Raw genomic sequence first — 22,404 nt, forward strand, 5'->3', positions numbered from 1 at the left:
CCGGTAACATCTATTTGCTTGAAAAGACAGGCAATAGAGGTATGCAGTTCTCTGTAAAATTTTTATTGTTTCACTTACAAAAAAATTGACAAGCTTTGTTCCAACATCTTCCATTCAAAACTAAATAGAAGTAAATGCTTTACAATAAATGCAGTTCGACCTCTTTAATATACCGCATTCATAGGGCCAGGTGTCTGGGGATGAGAGGCAAGGTAGATGTTGAAACAGTAATGGAGGTCTGTTAGCCACTGCTCTTGAACTTCACCGCTCTTCAGTGTCTACGAAGAAGGAGAAAAAAGGTAAAACTCAGTTTCCCCAGCAGCACTTGCAAAACTTTGTTTTTACAGTTAATCAGGTGTGCTGTTAAAGGTACAAGACAGCCTTGTTCCCCTGCACACAGTGACACTGTTCCCCTCATTTAAATATTTCAACATGGTATGTCTCTTAAAGCCCAAATAATAAAGTGTTATGACTGGGTACACTAAGTCAGTGTTACATTATCAAGTGTGTGAATTACACCAGATGTGCTTTCCTTACTCTTAATTAGAGTGATTCACTTACTTCCTCATTCTGCAATTTATAGGCAATTAAAATGCAAATGAGCATGGTTCTGCTAACCTCACTAACCCAGTCTACAGGAGAACTGCTACCGACAGATCAGTGTAGCCCATGGTCCAGTAACTGACTCTTCTCAGCATTTGTAAGTGGTTAAAAATACCCAACAGCAAACCCAACCCCACACATGGTGGAACATCACAAGAACTGGCTGTGGGATTTTCAACACTAAAGGAAACCAAACTTGCAAGTTAGAGAACTTGCATCATAATCTCTCACATGTGCTTCCACCACTACTGTTTTGTTTAAAGTATCTTCTTCAACATTTGCAATAATTTTAAAAAACAAACATGATGTATATGCAGTCTCTGGCAAGTTTCATACCATGATGTCCTTGATGATCTGTTGCACCAGAAACTCGTTTGTGATCATATGGCTCCTGAGCTGACCGTGTTGCATTAGTAAGCGAAGCAACTGAGCAACAACAGGCAGTTCTTCCCGACAGATCCTGCTCACTTGCAGGCTTTGCAGCATCAGCCTCAGTAATCGTGGCAGGAGTGCTAATGCAGATATACATGATCCCCACAGCATATCCCTGAGAAGAAAGCAGAATAAAAATTGAAATGACTGAGGATATATATTTCAAGGATGCTGCTGTAAACTGGCTGCATGGCTGTCTAAGGAAACGTGCTGCTGCGAATTCAATCATGCCAGCTGCCTTCACCAGTATTAGTAGCAAAGCAGAAAACTTGTACCAGAAAATGCTGAATTTTACAATATTCCAAAATTATGTACAGCACTGGAAAAAAAAAAAACCAAGGTCCAGCCTTGGAGCTACAAATGTTGCTGAAGTTCTTGCACAGTGTAATTTCTGCTTGACGCCGCTGGGAAGACGTTTTTGGTTCGGTCATTGTTCAGGTACACTTGAATCTTTCTTTAAGATTCGTAAGAAATTAAAGTACTCAGATTTTTGTGATTCCCAAGTCATTAAATACAGTAAGTGAAGGAGGATTCCGGCTCTAAGTGCACGTCTTTTCAGGAAGCTTTCAACAACTTTCCTATATATGGAAAAAACTGAAGTTTAACTTGTTTAAAGACATTTCCGCTTTTCAGGTAAACTTATTTGAATCTGTTATCTGTAGCTTTTGGGTTCTTTTTAAGTCAAATGGATTTGCAGTCTATGTAATGATGAGAAGTTTTGTTGAAGCTGAAACATCAGGTCAGTAAAGAGTACAAGCTTATAAAGCCAAATCTTTGCAGTGTTTTTAAATGTATCTAATGAAACTAAGGCTAAAGATTAAGGTATAAATGTCCACCTTTCTAAAGTCAGGATGGTTCTGACATCTAAGTAGAACAACAGAAGATGAAACCTTCTTCAGTTATTGTTTTAAGTAATTCCAGCTAACTTCGCAGCTGTCTTTCTTATATCCAAGTACTGTTTTGAAGTAAGCAAAAGACAGGAAAATAAACTCGGGGGGCGGGGGGGAAGCAAGGGGTGATCCTTCCATTTTACATCTTTAAATACTTGTAGCTGCAAAGACAGAGACAATTAACATAGTAAGAGCAGCTTTACCTTTTCTGTAGATGTTCTGCATCCTCTTTGTCTAAAGTTAGCAGAAAGTACAGAAGACTGTAACAACAAGAGGCCAAGAACTTATGCAGATTTTCACTTATAATGCAGGCTTGATCCAAGAGCTTATTTATGGCACATAGAACAGATCCAGCTGTGCTATCAGGTATTACAACCAATCCAACCTGTATTAAAACAAAACATAAAAACCAACCCCAAGTTCATCACTTTATAGACAAGTTTTTTTGCAGGGATACAAACATGCTTAGAGCTGAATGAACCTCTTTCCTACCATGACATGTATTACTTGGTTTCTGTTCAAGTTCTATATACCACTGCATTTTTTTCAAATCCCTGTTTTCCCAAGAAATTGCCACCCATACCAACAGAAGGTTAAATTGACATCTTCATTCCATCCCCTTTACACAAGCACTCATCTCAAACATATTTAAAAAACACAGCACTGCTTTAAGCCTTGCTCTGAATGACAGTGCAGGCACAAACAATCTTCTGGGCAGAACAGGTCTTTCCTTTTAAGCATATATCATAGGACAGGGCATCCCTTCCATGTCTTGAAATGGCAGTGAGCAGCCACTGAGGTAGAAAGAAACTCTGATTTACACTACAGAAAGCAAAGCTTCTACCAGATTGTCATCAGGGTGAGTCTCCTTTGAAATCCAACAGGAGCATTATGAACTGAGATAAATTAAAGCTAATGAAATATATGGTGAGCACATGGCTGGGGTGAAGGTCTTCTGTTGTCAAAAAGAGAACATCATCTTGAGTAAGGATTTTATAGGCATGATAAATAATTTAGAAAAAATTCTTTTTTTGCGTAGAGGCAGTGAATTAGAAAGCAGTTTAAATTTTGAAGTGCTATGGAATAAGTACCCTTGATTTTTGTCCCGTAAAGCCATAAAAAAAAAAATAATTCATGCACTGGTAGTGTGGCACCATTTTCCATTAAAAAACTATTTAAGGAATTTTAGAGTAGTCTAACTTGCTCACCTGCAAGTACACTGTTTTAAGCTGACAGAGGCAGTTGGTTTACTTAACAAGGTCACGTGTTTCCTTTAGAAATGTTTAAAAAAAAGATCAAAGTACAAGCTACAGAAATGTGACATGTATTTCATTAATACAATTACTTGTGAGAGGTAAAAGATAAAAGAACAACTATAGGTTCAAACTTTTAAATCATTCCAACATAAGAGACTGGGTATATTTCAAGGCCATGAGTGCAGATCACTGTCCCAAGCTGACCCTTCCCCAGCCAGGTGCAGAGGCAGGAGAACGATGGTGTTCCTGTGTGACAGAAGGTGGACCAGAGCTGTCACCAAGACCCTGCTGAACACTACAGGACACTGAGGCACTAAATAATAAAAACTAATAAAGATGTTCCTGGCCAAATAGGAAATAATGACAGCAAGCTAGATCAATGTCTACATGTAAAGAAAGCATCCTGAAGATCAAATGAGCCAACACTGCTGATGAAATGTGTTAGGCAGCCGGTCTGGAAGATGATGTGGACACAGATGTTTTAATTTATACAAATCCAGTACATGAGGCTGCTCAAATAAGTTCCTATGGAGGATGTTGCCTACACGATGCCTTTCCTTCCTGTTGGGTGTCAGCAGCCAGTTAAGAGATCTTGGGCAGCAGTCTTGTCAACTATAAAAACCCACTTAACTGTTCGCTCTCAAAGGGTCAGAGCAGTAGAACACTTAAGCCTATTTAAAAGTTAATTTAAGTCAACACCACTCCCAAAAATCCAGACTATGGCTATAGGTAAGCCACTCCCTATAGAAGCTTTGGTCTAGAAAACTCTCAGTAGAGCTCCATACACAGAACTGCAGACACTTCTTAGGTTGTAGAACCACCGTGACAGGAGGGCAGAGGTAGACCCTGTGGTCCTCCCTCTCATCAGGCAGCATCACAGATAACTGCAAATCTTGTCACCCAGCTCTGGCTTTGCCATCCTCATCTCAGGGAGTGTTCAGGATTAGAAAGAGAAGACAGACTGTAAAACTCACAGAATCACAGAGTGGGTCAGGTTGGGAGAGACCACAGACGGTCATCTGGTCCAACCTCCCTGCTCAAGCAGCATCATCCTAAAGCACACGGCACAGGATTGAGTCCAGATGGTTCTTGAGTCATCTCCAGTATCTCCAGTGAGGGAGACTCCACAACCTCTCCGGGCAACCTGTTCCAGTGCACGGTCACTCACACAGTAAAGAAGTTCTTCCTTACATTCCAGTGGCACTCCCTATACATCAGTTTCTGCCTGTTGCCTCTTGTCTTGTTGCTTGGCACCACCGAGAAGAGTCTGGATTCATCCTCTTGATACCCTCCCTTTGGATACTTACATACACTGATGAGGTAAAAAATTCATCTAAAGCTGCTAGTCACTCTTTTGAAAAACAAACCAAATGAAGAAGCATTTCATTTTGAAAACAAGCTGAAGTATTCAGAAATCTGAGCAAAACCATCCATATACGTTTGAATACCAACAGTTATTAGATATTTTTTTAAAGTCTTCCTAATCTTGTTGAAAACTTTTAAAAATACTGAAATTATACAAGAAATACATGGAATAAGTGGATTACAGGGTTAATGAGACTATTAGCAAATTTATCACAAGGAAGTTTTAACCTAGAAGATAAAACGGTACTTACCAGATATTTACAGATGCCAGTCTGGAGAATGTCAAAACACTGACTTTGTGAGGGTATAGTGGACAGGCTGTGGCAGACCATCTGTTTTAATAAAACAAAATTATATTTAAGGACTCAAAATGCAACCACCCAGTCATTCACTGTGCAGTTCTACTTTGCTGACAGACCTAAATCCAAAGTACCTACAGGGACACATAGCAGCTTTGTCTCAAAGTAACTGATTCTTCACAGTGTGTAAGAGTAACACTGTCAACATAAATTGTTCATTATTTAAAGAGATGATGATCTGCACTATTATTTTTGGGAGAGGCTTTCTGCATTTTACCTGTGTGACAGAAGACAAAAAAATATTCTATCCAGCTACACAAAGCCTCCAAATGCCTTTCTTTGGAGGTGAAGAATTTCAGAAAACAACTTTCCAAATAACTTCATGAAGCATGAAACAGAAGAATCACAGTGAAACAGGACAGAAAAATAATATAACAAAGAAGAACGTAGCAAAGATCCATTTCTAACTTATTTTCCAGTACATTCCCAAAATTGTCATGTTCAGAAAAGGATACAAAATGTAATACTACAAAGGGAAATCCCGTTTTATAAACTGCCAAAGACTTTCTGGTGCTTATATAATCAGGCAAACTATCATAAAAACTACCATAAAATGCTATATTGTCTCGTGGATTGGGTAAAAAATATCAGAGCTCTAGTAGAACTGCTGTTAAGCTGTACTGCAATACTTGGCAGATGGCTTTCGCTGTTCCTCTTTTCCTTCCCATCTATTCCAGTAATTTGCAAACTAGTCTGAGAGCTTGGGTGTCCTCTCTCTGTTCACTACTCATCCCACCAGTGTCAACTGCAGCCCCCAGAGAGCCAAGGTGCACAGCACAAGTGCATTATTAGGCCATTAGCAATCATGCTGACTTCCTTAGGACAAGTAAGATGGAAGAGCCAATACATGAGGAATGAAATCTTCTGTTTGTGCTTATAGACAATAGCACAATCAGATGTTTAAGGGACTTAAGGAATTTAAGTCCAAGAGTTTTACAAATATCTTGACTAACCAAAATGCATTCCTCTAAGATACCTCACTGACTGAAGGAAGATCCAAAGAACTTTCACAAAATGGTCTGACCCAAGGGGGTTAAATTCTGTGACACTGTCCTGGTTTTCAGGCTTAAGTTGAATCAGGGCAGGTCAAGACACTGAAGCAAGAGATAACAACAAAACAAAAGACATCACCCATGCCATGTCAAAAATGATAGTACACAACATTTCCAGCTCAAGAAAAGTTAGGGAAAGAACAGCTAGCTCAAGTCCTGTGGTATGAAAACTCAGCCCTAACTAATGTGGATGCCAGTGGTCATTTAATCAGAAATGGCCAAGCAGCAGCATTTGTGGTGATATAAAAGTGCACTCAGCTTTTTTCAAAATTACATGCCAAACCTGCTTTTAGCCCTGCTTAAGCTGGCCAAATTCAGGAGACCTTTACACATCTGCCTGGTGGAACATAATACTGTCGGGCTTTCAGGACATTGCTTGTGTTAATGAGTATTAAAGGTGTAATGCAACTGTTTTGTTTAACTAGTAGGACTATTTAAAAGACAATTTTATAGATACTCTTGAATACCTGTACTTTACATTTATTTTATAATGAAATAATATTATTAAAACTGAGTACTCCATCCTAAATATAAGTAGGGCTTCTGTACACTGCAATTTGAAAGTGATAAAATATTAAGTACCCTGGAATATTCCCAAGAAATGCACTCAAAACATCTGTGTATTAGCAGTGTCAAGGAATAAAGTCAAGCTGTGACAGAGGTTACTACTGAGGATTGTCATGTCAAGGACAAATTCTGATGCCAATCTGACCTAGCATTTTAATGAGCAACACTTAAAACGTAAAGCTGCACTGATGGAATCTGTTGGCTGACAGCTCAAAGCTGAGAAACCCTGCCAAGGCAGGAGGACTGGACTAACCTATAGAAAAGATTGCAGGGATCTGATGAATAACAGCTACAGAAAAAAATTCAGTGAAACAAAAGTGGTAGGTCATGTGCTTGGAGACTAATAAAAACTTCTGCACGCAGCTATGAGTTTTAACACTTGGAAACGAGGAGAAAATTCTGTGAGTAACAACTGACCACAAGGTAGTTGTGATATAACCATGAAATGGGCAAATGTCACTTCAAGGAGGTAAAGATAATCCCTATAGAAGTGATCAGACAATAAGGATCATCTGTTCAATACCACTCTGTAACATCCTACTTAGAATTAGACTATTTCTGACATACTATGCAGAATAGGAGTCACTCACTTTCAAGAAAGGCAAATTCAAACCAAACAGACATAGAAAAATTGCACAAAGAGAGTTCTTGTCTTACAGGTATTACTTAAAAATACAACAAAGTGGTGAAAACTACTTCAGGAAGACAAATATAAGCAATCAGTAACAAAATATAACAATGATCATAGCTGGCTGGGAATGCAGATGAGATGGAAATTGGGAAGGACGGTTAGAAAGGGGAAAATGCAGGAGACATTTGTTGCTCATAAGACAGAGCTTAGGCAGTTTATAAATGGAGTTTGCCATATGCTTGTGAGCATGTCACATTAGACACAGTATGCCAGAGACATCCCTTTTAATTCAATACATACCCACAAGAGGTCAACAAACTAAAGACCTTGAAGACAAATCCACCAGGCCCACCCAGCAATCTACAGTTTCATTATTAATAAAACCATTATTAATAATTCACTCTTAGGACTATGTCCCTAGAACAATCCTACCAGTCCACTGAGGTTCTCCCTGAGATGACAAGCTGTAGGAGTATTTCACTACAGGTACAATTCACTGACACTCAATATTCTTCCAGAATTGGCAAAGAAAATGGGCATCATACCACTGAAGAGCAGCATACTTGCTTAGAAGAATTGTGGTAAAGTGCAAGTTAATTTTTCAACCTTTTAGATCTTTCTGACTCTCTAAATAGCACCACCATTCCCTACATCCAGTTCTGTTTTCCTGTGATTAAGTGGGAGTGGCAATTCTTTTCAATTCCATAAATTAAATCCTGCTTGAAATGGCTTTCATACCAAATGCCTCTTATAAAAACTGAAACTGAAACGTTTTTAGACATGGAAATGAAAAGAAAAGAAAACTTGATCATCACATGAAAATTAGTATTTTCCCTGACAATTTATTTTCCTTAGGCAAGGTTTTGCATGATATTTCATTTCCATAATAAAATGTCACAGCTGATTCATTATATTACATTTGATTAGCATTTATCACATTTTTGGCGTATTCATAGATTGGTTTTGGATCAAAGCCAGAGTAGTTTTGTTTCAGAGCATTGCTGAAGTGAATGGATTGAAAGAGAGCATTTCTGATCAGGGAGGGGTGGCTTTGGCTTGTTTTTTTTGTTTTTTTTTTTTTTTTTGGTTGGTTGGTTGGTTTTTTTGTTGTTGTTGGTTTTTTAAACTTTTTAATTCTGTTTGAATGTCCATTTGAATAGATTAACCCAAAGTAGAGCATTCTTTTAAATACAGGGATTATCTGTTAACATTATGCAGCAAATGCTACAGGCTCCGTAATCCACTGGCAGGTTTTCAAACCAAACCTTACTGATCAGATAAACCCAACTACCCAGCACACTCACGAGCCACACAACTACAACAGCAGGTTCCCTTCTAGTGCTTTGGGAAATCAGTACTACATAGGCCTCCTTGCCTGCCACACCAAAGACATACTTCAACAGCAGCCAACTAAAACAGGGAATTTAAAAAAAAGGAAGAAAGAAAGAAAAAAAAAGGCTGGAAAGGCAGCCCAGGAGCACAGCATGCCCCAGGCTTTTTGGAGATCCTAACAAGCATTTTTGCTACTGACAGCCACTCTAACTGACTGTTAACCCTATCTCAAACAGGTTTTTTCCATAACTCTAATGTAGAATCAGAAGAATTCATCAGTAAGATGCTCTCAACTCTAAAAGACAGAGCTGGGGTGAGCCAAGGAATCCCAGTCTCAATCTGAGCCCTCACAACAGGGCTGATGAACCTGATGAACCAAGACTATAATGTTTTTTTCATTGCTGAACTGTTCCCGTTCCCTCAATGCTTCCCATAACATGACAGAATCCTGATTCGTAAAGTCTCAAGGGAACTATTTATCAGTAACTCTCCAGGGAAAATCTGCATATTATTTCAAGCTTAATCGTGTGCAAAGTACTATTTTTTCAAAGAAAAATACTCACCTTCCTCTGAAGACACACACAAGCGTGAGCACAGAGAGGAACCCAAGAAAGCAGGAAAGATAATGGATCAAGTATTTTAGCCAGCCACTGTGTGGAGTCAGACCAAAGACAGTTCAGACTCCCAGAGAAGTGACTGTATTAAAAAAGAAAGTTGGCACATACTAGACACTAAATCCTAATGTGAACTTTAAAATATATTTTTCAATTCACATTGACATGGACCTCCAGCATGGGTAAGCAAAAAGTAACAGGCTGTTCTGCAGTCAATTCCCAAGCCCTTGTGAAATGACTGTTTGGAGTGGGACTCTATGCAGTGTAACATGTTACTGCGGAGCGTAGAAAACGAGAAGTTTTCAGGTGATGGGGCAGGCAATGAAGCTTGTTGTCTGAAGCTTGGCCAGCTTCCCCTGAAGCACCCTAGCTTATCAGACAGTGTACTCCCTTGACAGGTGCTGCTTCTCTTTCTGAAATAAATTGATTTGACAGGGCAATATTAACAGTGCCCTGAGTTGTTGAGAAAGCTGCATACAACAAGAGATCTTTGTTCATCTGCCTTGGGTAAGCTCACAGGGGCGGATGTGAAAGGTATTCCTGATTCACTGACTCCAGAAAAAAAGAAGGATTAAAAAAAAATATAAAAAAAACACATGAAAACTCCCCACATTCATAATAAAACAAAATAAAACCTAAGTTAATAAAAGAAAAAACCAAAAAGAAGGAAGAGAGACTGCAGAAGAATATTACATAGGCAAGCAACAGGAAAAAAAAACCCACTGTGGTGCTAATTTTACATTCAGGGCAGCAAAATGGGATTACAAAAACTTACTTAAGAATTACAAATGCTTAAGAACATGTATGGCATCCCACATGTTGATAAAGTACATATTTCCAAAGACTTAGGATTATGAGACACACTTCATGTCCTACTGCTGGCTCAGAAACACCACTGGACACAAATATATGAGTTGCAATCACCCCTGCTCACTTCTGTGTGACACTGCGATCATGTGTTGCAATCTGGGTACCAGCAAGATTTGGTGTCAGGAGGCAGAGAACTATGAGCTGGAGACAATCCCACTGGCTCACTAAGTGAGGGGCGTTCCTGAAAATACTATTATCAGCAAAACCAGGTTTTATGCTCAAAAGTTAATGCGCTATCCAGGAGCAGACAAAGCCATACCTGAAAAACAGCACAGTTCTGGTTCTCTTCTCAGAGCCACCTTACTAACAAAATTCAGAGAAAGGACACCACAAAACAGCTTGGCTACCCAAGAAGCTTTTGTTTCATCCTCCTGCAGCCATAATAAAGCCCTTCTTTCACAGCTCTGCAGCTTCCTCACAGCTATAAAATGTCACCATGGCCAACAGTTCCTCCTCTGGATCTCTCTTTGTCAGACCATGTGCAGAACAATCAAAGGAACATCTGATGTACAGGTCTCCAAACTCACCTGCCTGCCCCTTCTCCGAACGAAAGGGCTTGAAAACATGGAAAACCCTACAATTAGCTCTTGTCCCACAACACCTGTCTTTTTGAGCAAATTTAGTTTAGGTATCAAAAGCCAGGATGTGAATATAAAGCGCAATACACAGTAACTGTGCACATGTTAATTCACATTAGTTACATGCAGTAACGTGTGAGCTCCCAGCTCTAAGATATCACAGGATATGCTGGAAGTATATGATGCAGGTACAGTGGAGCGCTGGCCTGAAGATCAAGTTAGACTTTCTAGGAGTTCGTGTTTTACTGTTTGGGTTTTATTGGTGGGGGCTAGTTTAGGTGGATTTTTATTTGTTTTGGGTTTAAGTTTTATGTCTTAAGAAAACTACGGAAGAGACCTTTGAAAAAGAGCCTTAATAATTTATTAAAGGCATTACTTAAATAATTTCTGTTTCTTTGGACTTCGCATTACCTTTCAAGAAAAACATTATTTTCATTTCTAAACATTAAACTTTGGATAGGATGCAGTTTTTACAAAACACTAGGGGGCTTATATGGAATTTCTAAATTCTCCTTAAAGAGGTTTAAAATTATAGCATATTCCTAGTTTAGAAGGAATATAATTTAAAAGAGTTTATTTACCCTCAGCTGCTCTTTCCACCCAACGTAATTCTAACCTGGAAATCTCAGTAAAGACAACAAGTTGAAATCTTTCAGGAACTTCAACTCAAAACCTACATGTTAAAAATTTAGTGGGTTTTTTTAAGCATTAATCTCTGCATGAAGTCAAGCTACAGCACTGCAACACCACCATTGACTTCAAGACAAATCTCCTGGCAGGGCTTTTAATTTACATGCATTGACTTGCTATCTTTATTGATTTGCTGTAATTTTTCATAGCATATCACTGCAGATACAGCTTTCCCAACTGTATTTCACAAGGCTTATCCATTTCTGACACAGATTAGTATATTTCATTACATGCATCCCAAGGTTCTTGAATTCAAGATTGCTTTTAAAAGCAGCTGACCTTCCCTAGTGTTTGCTCTTAAACATTTTGAACATTTGGATGAAAATTTTATTTCTTCAGGTCAGGTATGTGCTCGATACAGCTCTAGAATCTTGACTTCAAGCAAATCTTCAAATTATCATTTGCCTTCCCTGTCAGAAATATTCAGCCATCACAAACATCAAATATTACAACAGAAATTACCATGTATACACGGATACCTTGTTAAACTCTTTATTTCTGTGGGCACTATTTCATTTGATACTGGCAGAGCAATTCAATTACAGGGGAGTGAACAAAATTACCGACAAACACTATGGGCACAGTTAAAATGAGCCAAGACTGAAAGTCTCTTCCCTCAGGCTGCAACCATTTATTCTGGAGTCCCATTTATTTCAGCTACGGTGGTATGCGTTTAAATAATTGGCTTTAACAAGACAGAAGTAATTTTAAGAAGAAGTTGCTCCAGAAAAGGAACCAAGATCCCCACATTTAACACAACTTTTAGACAAATCATGAAGACTAATTTTTATAGCTATGCAAAACAGCATTTAAAGAGACACTTCTCTTAAGCATTGCTCCTTAAGCGAAAATGTCCACTACTTAAAAGTTTCCACAAAAAGTAATGTTACTTCAGATTTCCTCTATACCAATTACCACTCTCAAGAAAAAAAAAAAGTTACAAACAGTATCCATCTCAAAACAGATTTTGTTATAAACCACTTAAAAGCATTAGTTCCTATCAGAAGTGCATTTGTTTGGCCCTTTTACCAATTACTGTTATCCTCATGCTACGAAGTGCACTGGCTATAATAACACTCCAGAAGTCCAAACTGCTGTTTGAAAATGCCTCAAGTTAATTCTTTTTCTTTACAGAACTTGCTCTTTCTCCAGAGACACACCTTTTTTTCTCCCACATCTCTGGCCTGGGCCTGTTATACATTAAATTCTCTCTTACAGTTCTTTACCATTAGAAACACAGACCACTCCCTGCACAGCTAGAGACAGAAAGCTGTGACTGCTTTCCTCTGGGTCTGGAAACAGAGTTGAGCAGTGAGCAATAAAGCCAACAAGCCGTGACCTCCTACAGTCCTCACACCTGGGACCCTTCTTCAGTACCATAACCCCATCTGCTCCTGCCTCACAAGCCCCTGATGCCCCCATGGGCCAAGCAACAGCTCCTGCTGAACTTGGTCTGGAGCAATGTTCATGCAGGCTGGTAGCTGGCTGCTGCCAAGCAGGATGCTGAAACAGAGTTTTAAACTATCTTGTGCTAATCTAGAGGCTTTTTTCTCATCCACCTGCTTATTTTTATAAAACTTCTGGGCAATTAGTATTTGCAACTTTATTCTTTTTAGCAGCAAGCCAAAAACTAGTCAGTGTTTTAGACAAAACAAGAGGTGGAAGAAAGATGATGATGGAAGGGCTAATAGGAATCTGATCACTAGTCATACTTATTCATAGGAAACCAGGCTATCAAATCCTAATTCCATCAGAGTTCCTTATTTATTTTCATCCACAATAAAATACTTTTCCATTACAAGGAAACTCTGAATTACAACTACACAATGAGAACTCTTAAATGAACAGCTCCCACCACAGAGTAGCGGCCTGGATGGTGCCTGCTCTGCAGACAACGAGCAGAGTTCTCACTTAGTAGGTATTTTAAATTACTACAAACATTTTGCTTAACATTACAGAATCACCATAAACTTCCTTATCCAGCAAGGGAACACGTGAAAGATTCAGCATTCAGAAGCTGTGCACTCTACCCAGTTCCATCAAAAGCATGATTAATTCAAGCTGGGGTTTGTTATTTCCTGTAGCACTTCTTTATCTAAATAAAGTAATTTTCTGTCACAGCTAAAAGTATTTTGATTCCAAAATTGCATCACACCTTGAACTATGACAACTTGGAAGAAAGCAGCCTCCAAACCTACCTCCCTCAAACCTGATGAACAGAGAACCATCACATCACACTGTCTTTCAAGACACCCTAGAAGAGCCTTGTGATTTGCTGGCAGTTTTCTTTACCCAGAGGCTGCAGATCTGAGGTTTGTTTTTTTGACTGGGGTTTTTTGTTGTTGTTGCTGTTTAGTTTATTTTCTTTTGAGAGCAGAGTAGCTTGTTCAGAACCTAGTGGAAACTACTTGCTCTACAAAAAGTATTCCTGTGCAGCTTGTGGCAAATCTTGAACTGAAAGGTTTTCTCCAAGCCTGGATTTTTCTTTTTTTTTTTTTTTTTCTTTTCCTTTCCCTCCTTGGTTTTAAAAATTGTCCAGCCTCCAAATCTCAAAGTTTTTATGGACTACAGTCCCCAGAGTATTGTCTTCACAAACTGAGCATTAAATACAGTATTGGTCAACATGTTGGAGGTTGGTTGAAACAAGGAAAAAATTAAAACCCTTAAAACTTAATCAATACAGTGCTGTATTAGATATTTGAACACAGAGAAACAAGTAATCTAAAAACTGAAATGGTAACGTCAGCATAGTTTTGTTTATATATCATTTACCATATCTACAACTGCATCTGAAATCAAAAGCAGACAAGAGAAAAGTGAATGGAATTCTGTGATTCATAAAAGGAAATGGTTGTCTTAATACTGATTATCACTTTTCACTGTAACACAAACAGATATGCCAGAGACCATTATTACCAGATAAGAGGCAAGAGGAAAGAATATCTTAATGTTTCTCCAGTAAGAAAGCAAGCTACTGAAGAGGTGCCCCTACTTTTTTGTTCACAAATTCTGTGGGGAAAAAATAGCAAATCTGGGGGGAACAACCCAAACAGCATTGCAATACCTGGCAAGCATTTAAAAGGAACAGTTTGACTTTCAGAATCTCATTACACAAAATCAAAAATAATCTCAAAAGCAAAAATAACAAAGGGATTTGCTGATGGTGAAACAAAAGTTACGGGTTTTTCCAAGAGGAAGAGTTTTCAAACAATCACAGAATCAAGAAGTTGGAAAGAAAACCCTCAAGTTCCTCTAATCCAATGCTCCTGCTCAAGCAGAGTCAGCTAGAGCAGGTCACAATGTGTCTAGCCTGCTTCTGAATATGTCCCTAGATGGGAACCACAATGTCTCTAGGCTACTTATTCCAGTGTTTGACCACTCCCACTGGGACAAAGCAACAGTTCAGAACTCTGTTTGGTCAAGAGCCTACAAAATCAGGTGGGTCTAGAAGGTTTCACCTTCTTCACACAGATTTTTGATGCATGGGATTTTTGTTCCTATTCTCTCTTTCATAAATTAGTCTCCAGAAAGAGTTCAGGTTGACTCATAACTGCAAAAGTAGTGCAATGCTCCATAGGATGTCCAAATCATCTTTCATTACTAACCAAGAATATCCAGCTCTTTGCTTAATGATTGCCATCCACCTCTGAGAACCTGAGAGAGCACCTTGGACCTTTCCTAAGAAAAGGTACTTTAACAAAAGCAAGTCTGAAGTTTCTGAAAATACCAACTCTCCTTGTTGGCACCAAAACACCAAAAAGAAAGTGGTAGAAGAAATAACCTCAACTTGCAACCAGGAACCCAAAGGCACAAAAAAGGAATCAAACTACTTCACTCTTCCCTATGTGAAAATAGTCCTATTGCATAGTTTCACAACCAACTTTGAGAGATTTGTGGGACAGAAGCAAAAAGAGGAAGGAGAAGACACAAGAGGTGACATTTTCAGAAGCAGGTATGGTGTATATATAAATCCTTCAGATGCTGTATTAGATTATGCTAACTCTTTGAGAAACAAGTAATCACTGGTACATTCACAGAGGAACAGGACAGGGAGAGAGAGCATTCTGGTCTTTCAATACTGATGAAAGGTATTTTTAGTGAGAAAACACTTCATTACTGTCCAGAAGAGACAAAGCAAAACAAATTACAAAGTTTAGCTGCTCCACAGGCCAAATGACTAAAGGCAGGACATCAAAAAATGTGTGTCAGTCATGGTACCATACAACAACTTGCTTAAAATACTTATCAATACATAGCAGCACACATTCAGTGTGGTGTTTCAGGCTATCGTAAGTTTCAGTATATTATCACTTAAACATTAGGAATTAGAAAACATCTACTGTTCCACTTTCTTGAACCAAAAAGATTGCCACAAAAAACCATACAACTAAAACCTTCTGTTTCACTCTTCTTTCTGAATTCATGGCTATGATTTCATAAATACTGTCAAACTAGAATGTCATTAAAACATGATTTCACACCTTAAAGTGGTTTCTGTTGAGCTAAACAATAAAAAGACTTGAGCCAGAAAGATGACTAATGCACCTGTTTTGAATAAAATCTGGCGGCTCAAATCCCTTTAGAACTAACAATAAAACTAAGCTTTCAGCTCTTATAATCTTAGACAAGGGTGCAAAATTCACAGTGAAGTTTCTAATTCCAGTAAATTTTGATTAACTAAGCATCAGAAGTTATTCTAAATAATCCCCAATGCCAACTTAATATTACTCCGAGTTGAAACCTTGTTTAATACAAGTGCTTTTTAATTAACAGAGGCATTTATCCTCCAAGAAAACTCTTTGTATTAGTATTTTTACGATTAATTTGCTTTTGAAAGCTGAAACATATTGCTGGTCCTAATCTTATTAGTGTTTAAGAATTTCCACCAAGGCTTCTACCAATTTTTTCCATGAGTATTGCTTTGCATACTACATGTCGGAACATTTAACTTCCAAAGCAGCAGATAATATATTATCTGATGGTTGTAGAAAAATGTTGGCTGTTTTACAGCCATTATGTTTTTCATACTTTCTTCAACTCAAATCTCAGCAAGATTTAGGCATCTGTGGGAAAGGGATGGAGAGCACTCAGAGTTTGTATGCTGTCATTTAGAATTAGTGTTGATGTATTACCTCTGTCACAGCCCAGTGGTGTAAAAACTGGTCCAGATCAGTTAGGTAAAGACGGATAGGTGAAAGCTGTGTCTGGCTAATGTGTGGTTTTCCTCTAATGCCCTGGAGACTAGCCAACTCCTCTCTTGAAAACCCTAGGGAAAAAGAAGCAGTACAACAGTATCACAAAACAAGCCAAGCAGTGTTCTACTTCAACAGCATCATTGACAAACACTGTCTTTTAAATTATCTCAGCATAACGATTTTTTATTGAAGGCTCTTGCTCGGTATTTTAAATTAAGTATATAGAAGTACAATTGTTGACTTCTGAAAGAAACTAAAAATATTTGAAAAATCAGTGGCGTACCCATTTAAACTATAATTTGGTATTAAAAAAAATAACTTTAAGAGGCCAAAGTTATGCTATTTTCAATATATGTATCTTTAAAAATAATAAAAACAGGTATAATACAAAATACTTGACACGTGTTTACAATAACTTAGTAACCCAACGTAACCTCAGGGTTAAAAAAAATAAATCATTTGGCTTATTATTTCTAGCCATGTATTAGATGTTTTAGTAAAACAGTAAAACTGCTCCACAACAGTCACTCTGGTTTTGCTTCCATTTTCTCTGTTATCAGGACAGCACCTTTTTCACTGTTTTAGGAACAAAATGGTAGTTTTTGTAAACAAAGTAGTTGAACATTATAAATAACAGAGGTGATGAAGAAAAGCCACTTTATTTTTTACCACAGCACAAGTTACTGGAAATTATTTCTTAGTAATATTACGCCACTTTAACCACTGTAATTTCCCTAAGTTGCATCACCACATAATACAACTATTTTTATAGCTGAGTAAGAATAGAGTAGCAGAAGTAATTCTGCTCACATGCTGACCTTGGGCAACTCACTTCAACATACTTTGATTCCTTTATTCTGATGGAATGTTTTTAATAGCGTAAGCATGTTCACAGGAAATCCCAAAGGCACTGATTTATATTGTTATGAGCCAATAAAAGGCATCTACTTCAAGCTAGGAAAAAAAATCTGTTCATGTCATATGCTGAATTTAGGTTTTTCTCTTACTTTCCAAAGAAAGTTGCTAGAATGAAGAAAAAGTATGCAAATATTCAAATGGAAAAGTGTAAGTATAGTATCAAAAGTCAGATCAAGAGAAAAAAAGGGTATCTCATATCAAAAATATGTAACAAAATTAGAATTACTTTGAGGAAGTACTTACAAAACCATTTATTCTCAATTAAATTCAGTAATTTACTACCAAAACAAATTCTATTTTGTTAATTCTGAATTATTACATTCATATGGATTACCTATAAGGGTTGAAAACAAGAAGCTGAAATAGTCCACATCATTCATTGAATTTTCCTGCACTTGGCACTTCCAGCCTGCAAAGGATGATCTACACAAAACCAATAGCAGACAGTTTATTAAAAACCATATAATTACGAATTCACAACCTACCTGCATAATACAATCAATTAGCATGCCTAAATTATTAATTTTAGCATTTCTTTTTCTAACTGCTGTTGTTAGAATAGCATTTTAAATAGCTTCAAAACAGAACTTGCTCTTTTAAAGACAGGCAATACTGAACTTTGTACCCCTGCATGGGCTTAGGTTGTTAAGATGATTAAATTACTGAGATAGCAACTTTTCAGAAATACCAGTATAACATTTAATATAGTGACAACAGTCAATACATTGTAAATTAAACCAGTTTCATTTCCCTTACTTGGTAAATGTCGTATTACAAAACTGGATTGTATTTTCATTATACTCACTACTTTTAATACAGATTTTTACATGAACAACAGATCCCATCTAAAAGCAGTCTCAGAATCTACTTTAGATTTGCTGAAGACATTAAACACAGAACTAAGTTAAAAACTTGGCTGCAGATTCAGAACACAAAAAGGAGCAATATGCAAAGACAGGAGCAAACCCGTTATCAAAACTGCCTGACACTTCCCTTCTCGAGGGCAAACTGTAACAAGTGGAGCACCAGCCCACTTTTGTGTCTCAAATTAGAAGCTGTACACGACTGTGGAAACTTGGAGCAGACACCACTGACCACTGCCACCACTTGCCATGTATCAGTGCTGAACCAGGAAAAAGCCACGATCTGGGAACAAGTACATGTCACACATTCCCTCAAAAGGCTGCGCCTCAGACCTACATCACATTATGTGAAAAATGCATATTATTCAAATTGACTTGTATGCTGCTTTTGGCACTGCGGACTATGGATCTTTGCTGTAAGAGATTGCTGCTTTCTGCTCTTACAATCTTGTGAAATTTCAGAGCTTCTGAATGCAATTTTCCAAGCCAACTATCTGCCTCAGATCATTTTTTTTCCCCCTAATTTCTCTCTGCTAACAGCCAAAATGGTTTAGCTCATGGATAACAAAATTCTGGAAAACTTGTTTCGCAGAAATTTTTTACAGCTCCATGCTTTGGGAGCAAAAATATAAAATTTGGAATACCTTTGTGCCAGGCATATACATTTTGCCACCCATGAAAATCCGTCCACAATATTTCAGCATCCACAAAAATGACAGCTAGAATATGCACGTCTGGAGTTACTCGGGGGAAAAAAAAAAGAATTTCATAATTTCTTCAAATTAAACAAAAACTTCCTTTTCTTAACTTGCAGTCTCTCAATCTAAGGTAAGGCTGACATTTGGCTGCCAACACTGAGTTCTCCCGAATCAAAGCCCTTGGCCACAGCCAATAGTCCTCTCCCAGGAGAACAAAGAATTTTTTCTGTCCTTCCCAGGAGGTCTCAGTCCCACTGATTACAGCATCAAAGAGATTTCACACATACTGAACTAAACCAGCAAGAGCTCTTGCCACCTATTTCCCTACATAAGGTGAATATTCACACAAGAATTAGATCCATATACTAGAGAGAATGAAGCCCATGTCCTGTTCAACACAGCAGAAGAAACTGCCTGCATCTGATGCAGAGGGATCACGAGTCAGACTTGAGGTCACTCATTACACCAAAATAAGCCTTGGGGAGCATGAAGGGAGATTCAGGAGAATTCAGAACTTACTGGACATATAAATTCAAACTGTGATGCAACCACTGAGCAAAATGGTGGGAATGCAAGAGGCCGGAAGAGATACATCACATGACAAGCTGCAAAGGGATTGGGGAAATGTGAAAATAAGAAAAAATATTGGGCAGGAAGAGAAAACATAGAAATAACTTGCGATAAGCCTGAATTCAGGGAATAGGGACTTATACGGTAAATCTAGTTGGAATCTGGTTTAAAATAATAAAATAAAAAAATATTTTTTCATGCAACAGTTAGCAGATGCATTGAATTCCCCCTAAAGGACCAGTGCATGCAAGAATTTTACATGAACTCTAGAAGAGAATGAACGAAAGCTCAGGATTCACTGCAGAACAGCAAACACAAACTGCAATAGGTTCAGGAGATCCCTGGACAGGAAAAATTATTCTGAAGCTTATTGCTAAACATCTGAAAATCAAACACTTCATTAGTTTTGTTTGTCTTTGATTATCTGCACACTCGAAAACAGGACAAGCACAATAAGCATCCTAACAGCATGCCAGGCTAAGTGCCACTGGTGTAAATGTAAGAGAAAGCAGAGAGAATCCCTGCAGTTCTGCCCAGGGAACATGGAGGCAGTGTAAAGCACAAGTCCTTGACAGAGCTGTTAAACAGTTTTAAGATTCATCTACAAGCGAGTTACACTGAGTCACACACACAAAACCAAGATACCCAAATTCAACTGCAGTTTACTTTTTTAGAAAATGAAAGCTATTACATGCATAGAAGAAGCCTCAAAGTTAAAAGAGCATTAAGGTTAAAAATAATCTAGCATTAAATTTAGAAAGTGACAGAGAAGGTTGCCTGGAATCTTCAGCTTGGCCTCTCTGTGAATACACCTTGGAGTATGATAATACTATGTGTCATATTTTCTCTAAAAAAAAAAATAGATCTATACCCCATTCAAATCAAGGATGAATAGATCAATCAGGATTACACAAGGAAGGATAGCACAGTCTGACCTGTTCCTGCTTTATTTATCGCATCACCTATAATGTGCACAGCGCATGAGGCATGAGACAGTTCAAAAAAAACAGTAGAAGAAAGAATTAGTTCACAAATTCAGGTAAACAAATAGGTTTCAGGCATTATACTGGATCACCCTCCCATCTGTATTGCAGAGGTTCTATGAGGTGCTAGATAAATACTTTTTAAAATTGGAAGACAGGAAGTCAGTGGCAAAACATTTTTCCAAATATCATCAGATTTTTTTTGTTTTACTTTTAGAATAGAATAAACCCACATTATTCATAGCGGAGGCTTCTCTCACCCCTTGTTTTCTGCTAGTTATCCCCAGCCCTGCAACAGCTCAAAGTAAGTAAAAAACTAAAACAGGCACTAACAGCTGTGGAGTGATACAGCTGCAAGAACATCCCACAGACCCATCCAATCTCTACTGCTCCACTTGCATTTACAGTGAATTTGAAGTCACTCATTTGTTTTCAGGATAGAAAATGCTAAATATTCTGAAAAATCAGAACCCAAATGTTTCATGCTGAATTCCTAAAGTCATCAGGTACTTCTGTATACTGGTTCTGTCTATATCTTTCCCTTGCCTCAGTTCCACCTCTTTAAACTGGGAAAAATATCACCTCTCTATCTCCTGGAGCTCTGAAAATTACTTCAGCACAACAAAAAAATTCCATGGCTAAGGCCAGGGGAGGAATCACTTTGTTTTCCGAGTGGGACCTAATACAATAGAGAAAACATGGAACCTTCTACTGAAGGAGAGACAAAGTGTAATATGAAGTAAACACTCCTTCACTCCTCATGATGTATTCCATACAGAACGTAGAATGGAAAAATAACATGAAACCATGTGGTTAAAGACTACAGGAGAATCTCACAGATACAATAAATTAAGACCAAGACCTATGTCTTTCTAATAATACAAACACAAGCAGAGTAGCATTACAGCACAGGAGAAGTTTGTTTAAATAAAAGTCTAACCAGCTGTTATCACCTCAATTGCCTTAAAACCCAAGTGTCTATAATGTAGTTAAAGCTCCTCAATTTTGAGATTCAAGTTAAAGGAAATCAAAAATAAGATAACATTGAACAAGAGACATTTAATTCTAGAACAGATGTTGATGTACTACAAATACATTACAAATTATTTCAAAAATCTTAGTTCAATACATTATCACAAATAATTAGAAACTGCATGCAATTTTAAAATGCATTTTCAAGATCCTTGTAAATTACATGTTAGACATTTGACTAAAAAAAATTATCTGCTTTATATGTGGATGAGAGCTAATAAGCATATTATAACTTCCCTTTTTTGAATAAATTATTACTGACAATGGGAACCTGTTATCAAATTGCATACGAGTGAGACCTCTCCAGTCAACTAGTCCAAACCCACATTAAGTATGATGAATTACATGTTGTAATTTCCATAAGGTCACCTGCTCTCCATGAGAACCTCTCTACTGAGATTTAGAATTGCACCTTTAGGTAACCTGCTCTGTACACCAAATGGTATTAAAAGAAAAGCTGAATCTGATTAACTTAAAAATAACTGCTTCTCTTGCCATTAGCATAGCAAATATTTCTCAGTCACAGCAAGTGTGCAGTGCATTCCTTTTATCACTTACTGTGAACTTTTCTTTAAACTCCAGATGGACCTCACTACTTTGGTTCACACAGTTATTTTCAAGTTGGCTATATCACAGCTGCAAAATAAAAACAACTGCAGTTTATGCACAAGTGGTTATTTCTCAACTACGGACTATTATTTCTGTGCTTCCTGACATAAACTAACTACCAATTGACTTAAGGGTCAGGTTTAAGGTGTTGGGTTTGGCTTGCGTAGTCACAAGGAGTCTTCAAGTAATTCAGAGGTCTATAGTAGAAGAACTCTGATGAACCTTGCTGCGGTTATTTCACCTGTCCTCCTATAAAACACCTCTTCTGAAACTCCAGCTCAGACAGCAATGCACTTG

The 22,404-nt window shown here is 37.8% G+C and overlaps 2 protein-coding genes across 2 annotated transcripts in view; one reads left to right on the plus strand and one right to left on the minus strand.

Moving 5' to 3' along the window:
• Nucleotides 1–921, plus strand: part of INVS (inversin) — a 92,871-nt gene extending 91,950 nt beyond the window's left edge. Inside the window, exon 17 of the mRNA XM_027643831.1 lies at nt 584–921. Within this exon, the coding sequence (XP_027499632.1) occupies nt 584–591 (8 nt within the window). The 3' untranslated portion in view covers nt 592–921. The remainder of the gene's footprint in view (nt 1–583) is intronic.
• Nucleotides 43–22,404, minus strand: part of TEX10 (testis expressed 10) — a 52,412-nt gene continuing 30,050 nt past the window's right edge. The window contains exons 10-15 of the mRNA XM_027643835.1: nt 17,687–17,775; nt 16,372–16,505; nt 4,798–4,878; nt 2,129–2,310; nt 940–1,150; nt 43–278 (exon numbers count right to left, since the gene is read on the minus strand). Of these exons, the coding sequence (XP_027499636.1) occupies nt 165–278; nt 940–1,150; nt 2,129–2,310; nt 4,798–4,878; nt 16,372–16,505; nt 17,687–17,775 (811 nt within the window). The 3' untranslated portion in view covers nt 43–164. The remainder of the gene's footprint in view (nt 279–939; nt 1,151–2,128; nt 2,311–4,797; nt 4,879–16,371; nt 16,506–17,686; nt 17,776–22,404) is intronic.

Source organism: Corapipo altera, unplaced genomic scaffold (assembly GCF_003945725.1).
Source record: "Corapipo altera isolate COAL_440 unplaced genomic scaffold, ASM394572v1 24b, whole genome shotgun sequence".
Lineage (NCBI taxonomy): Eukaryota > Metazoa > Chordata > Aves > Passeriformes > Pipridae > Corapipo > Corapipo altera.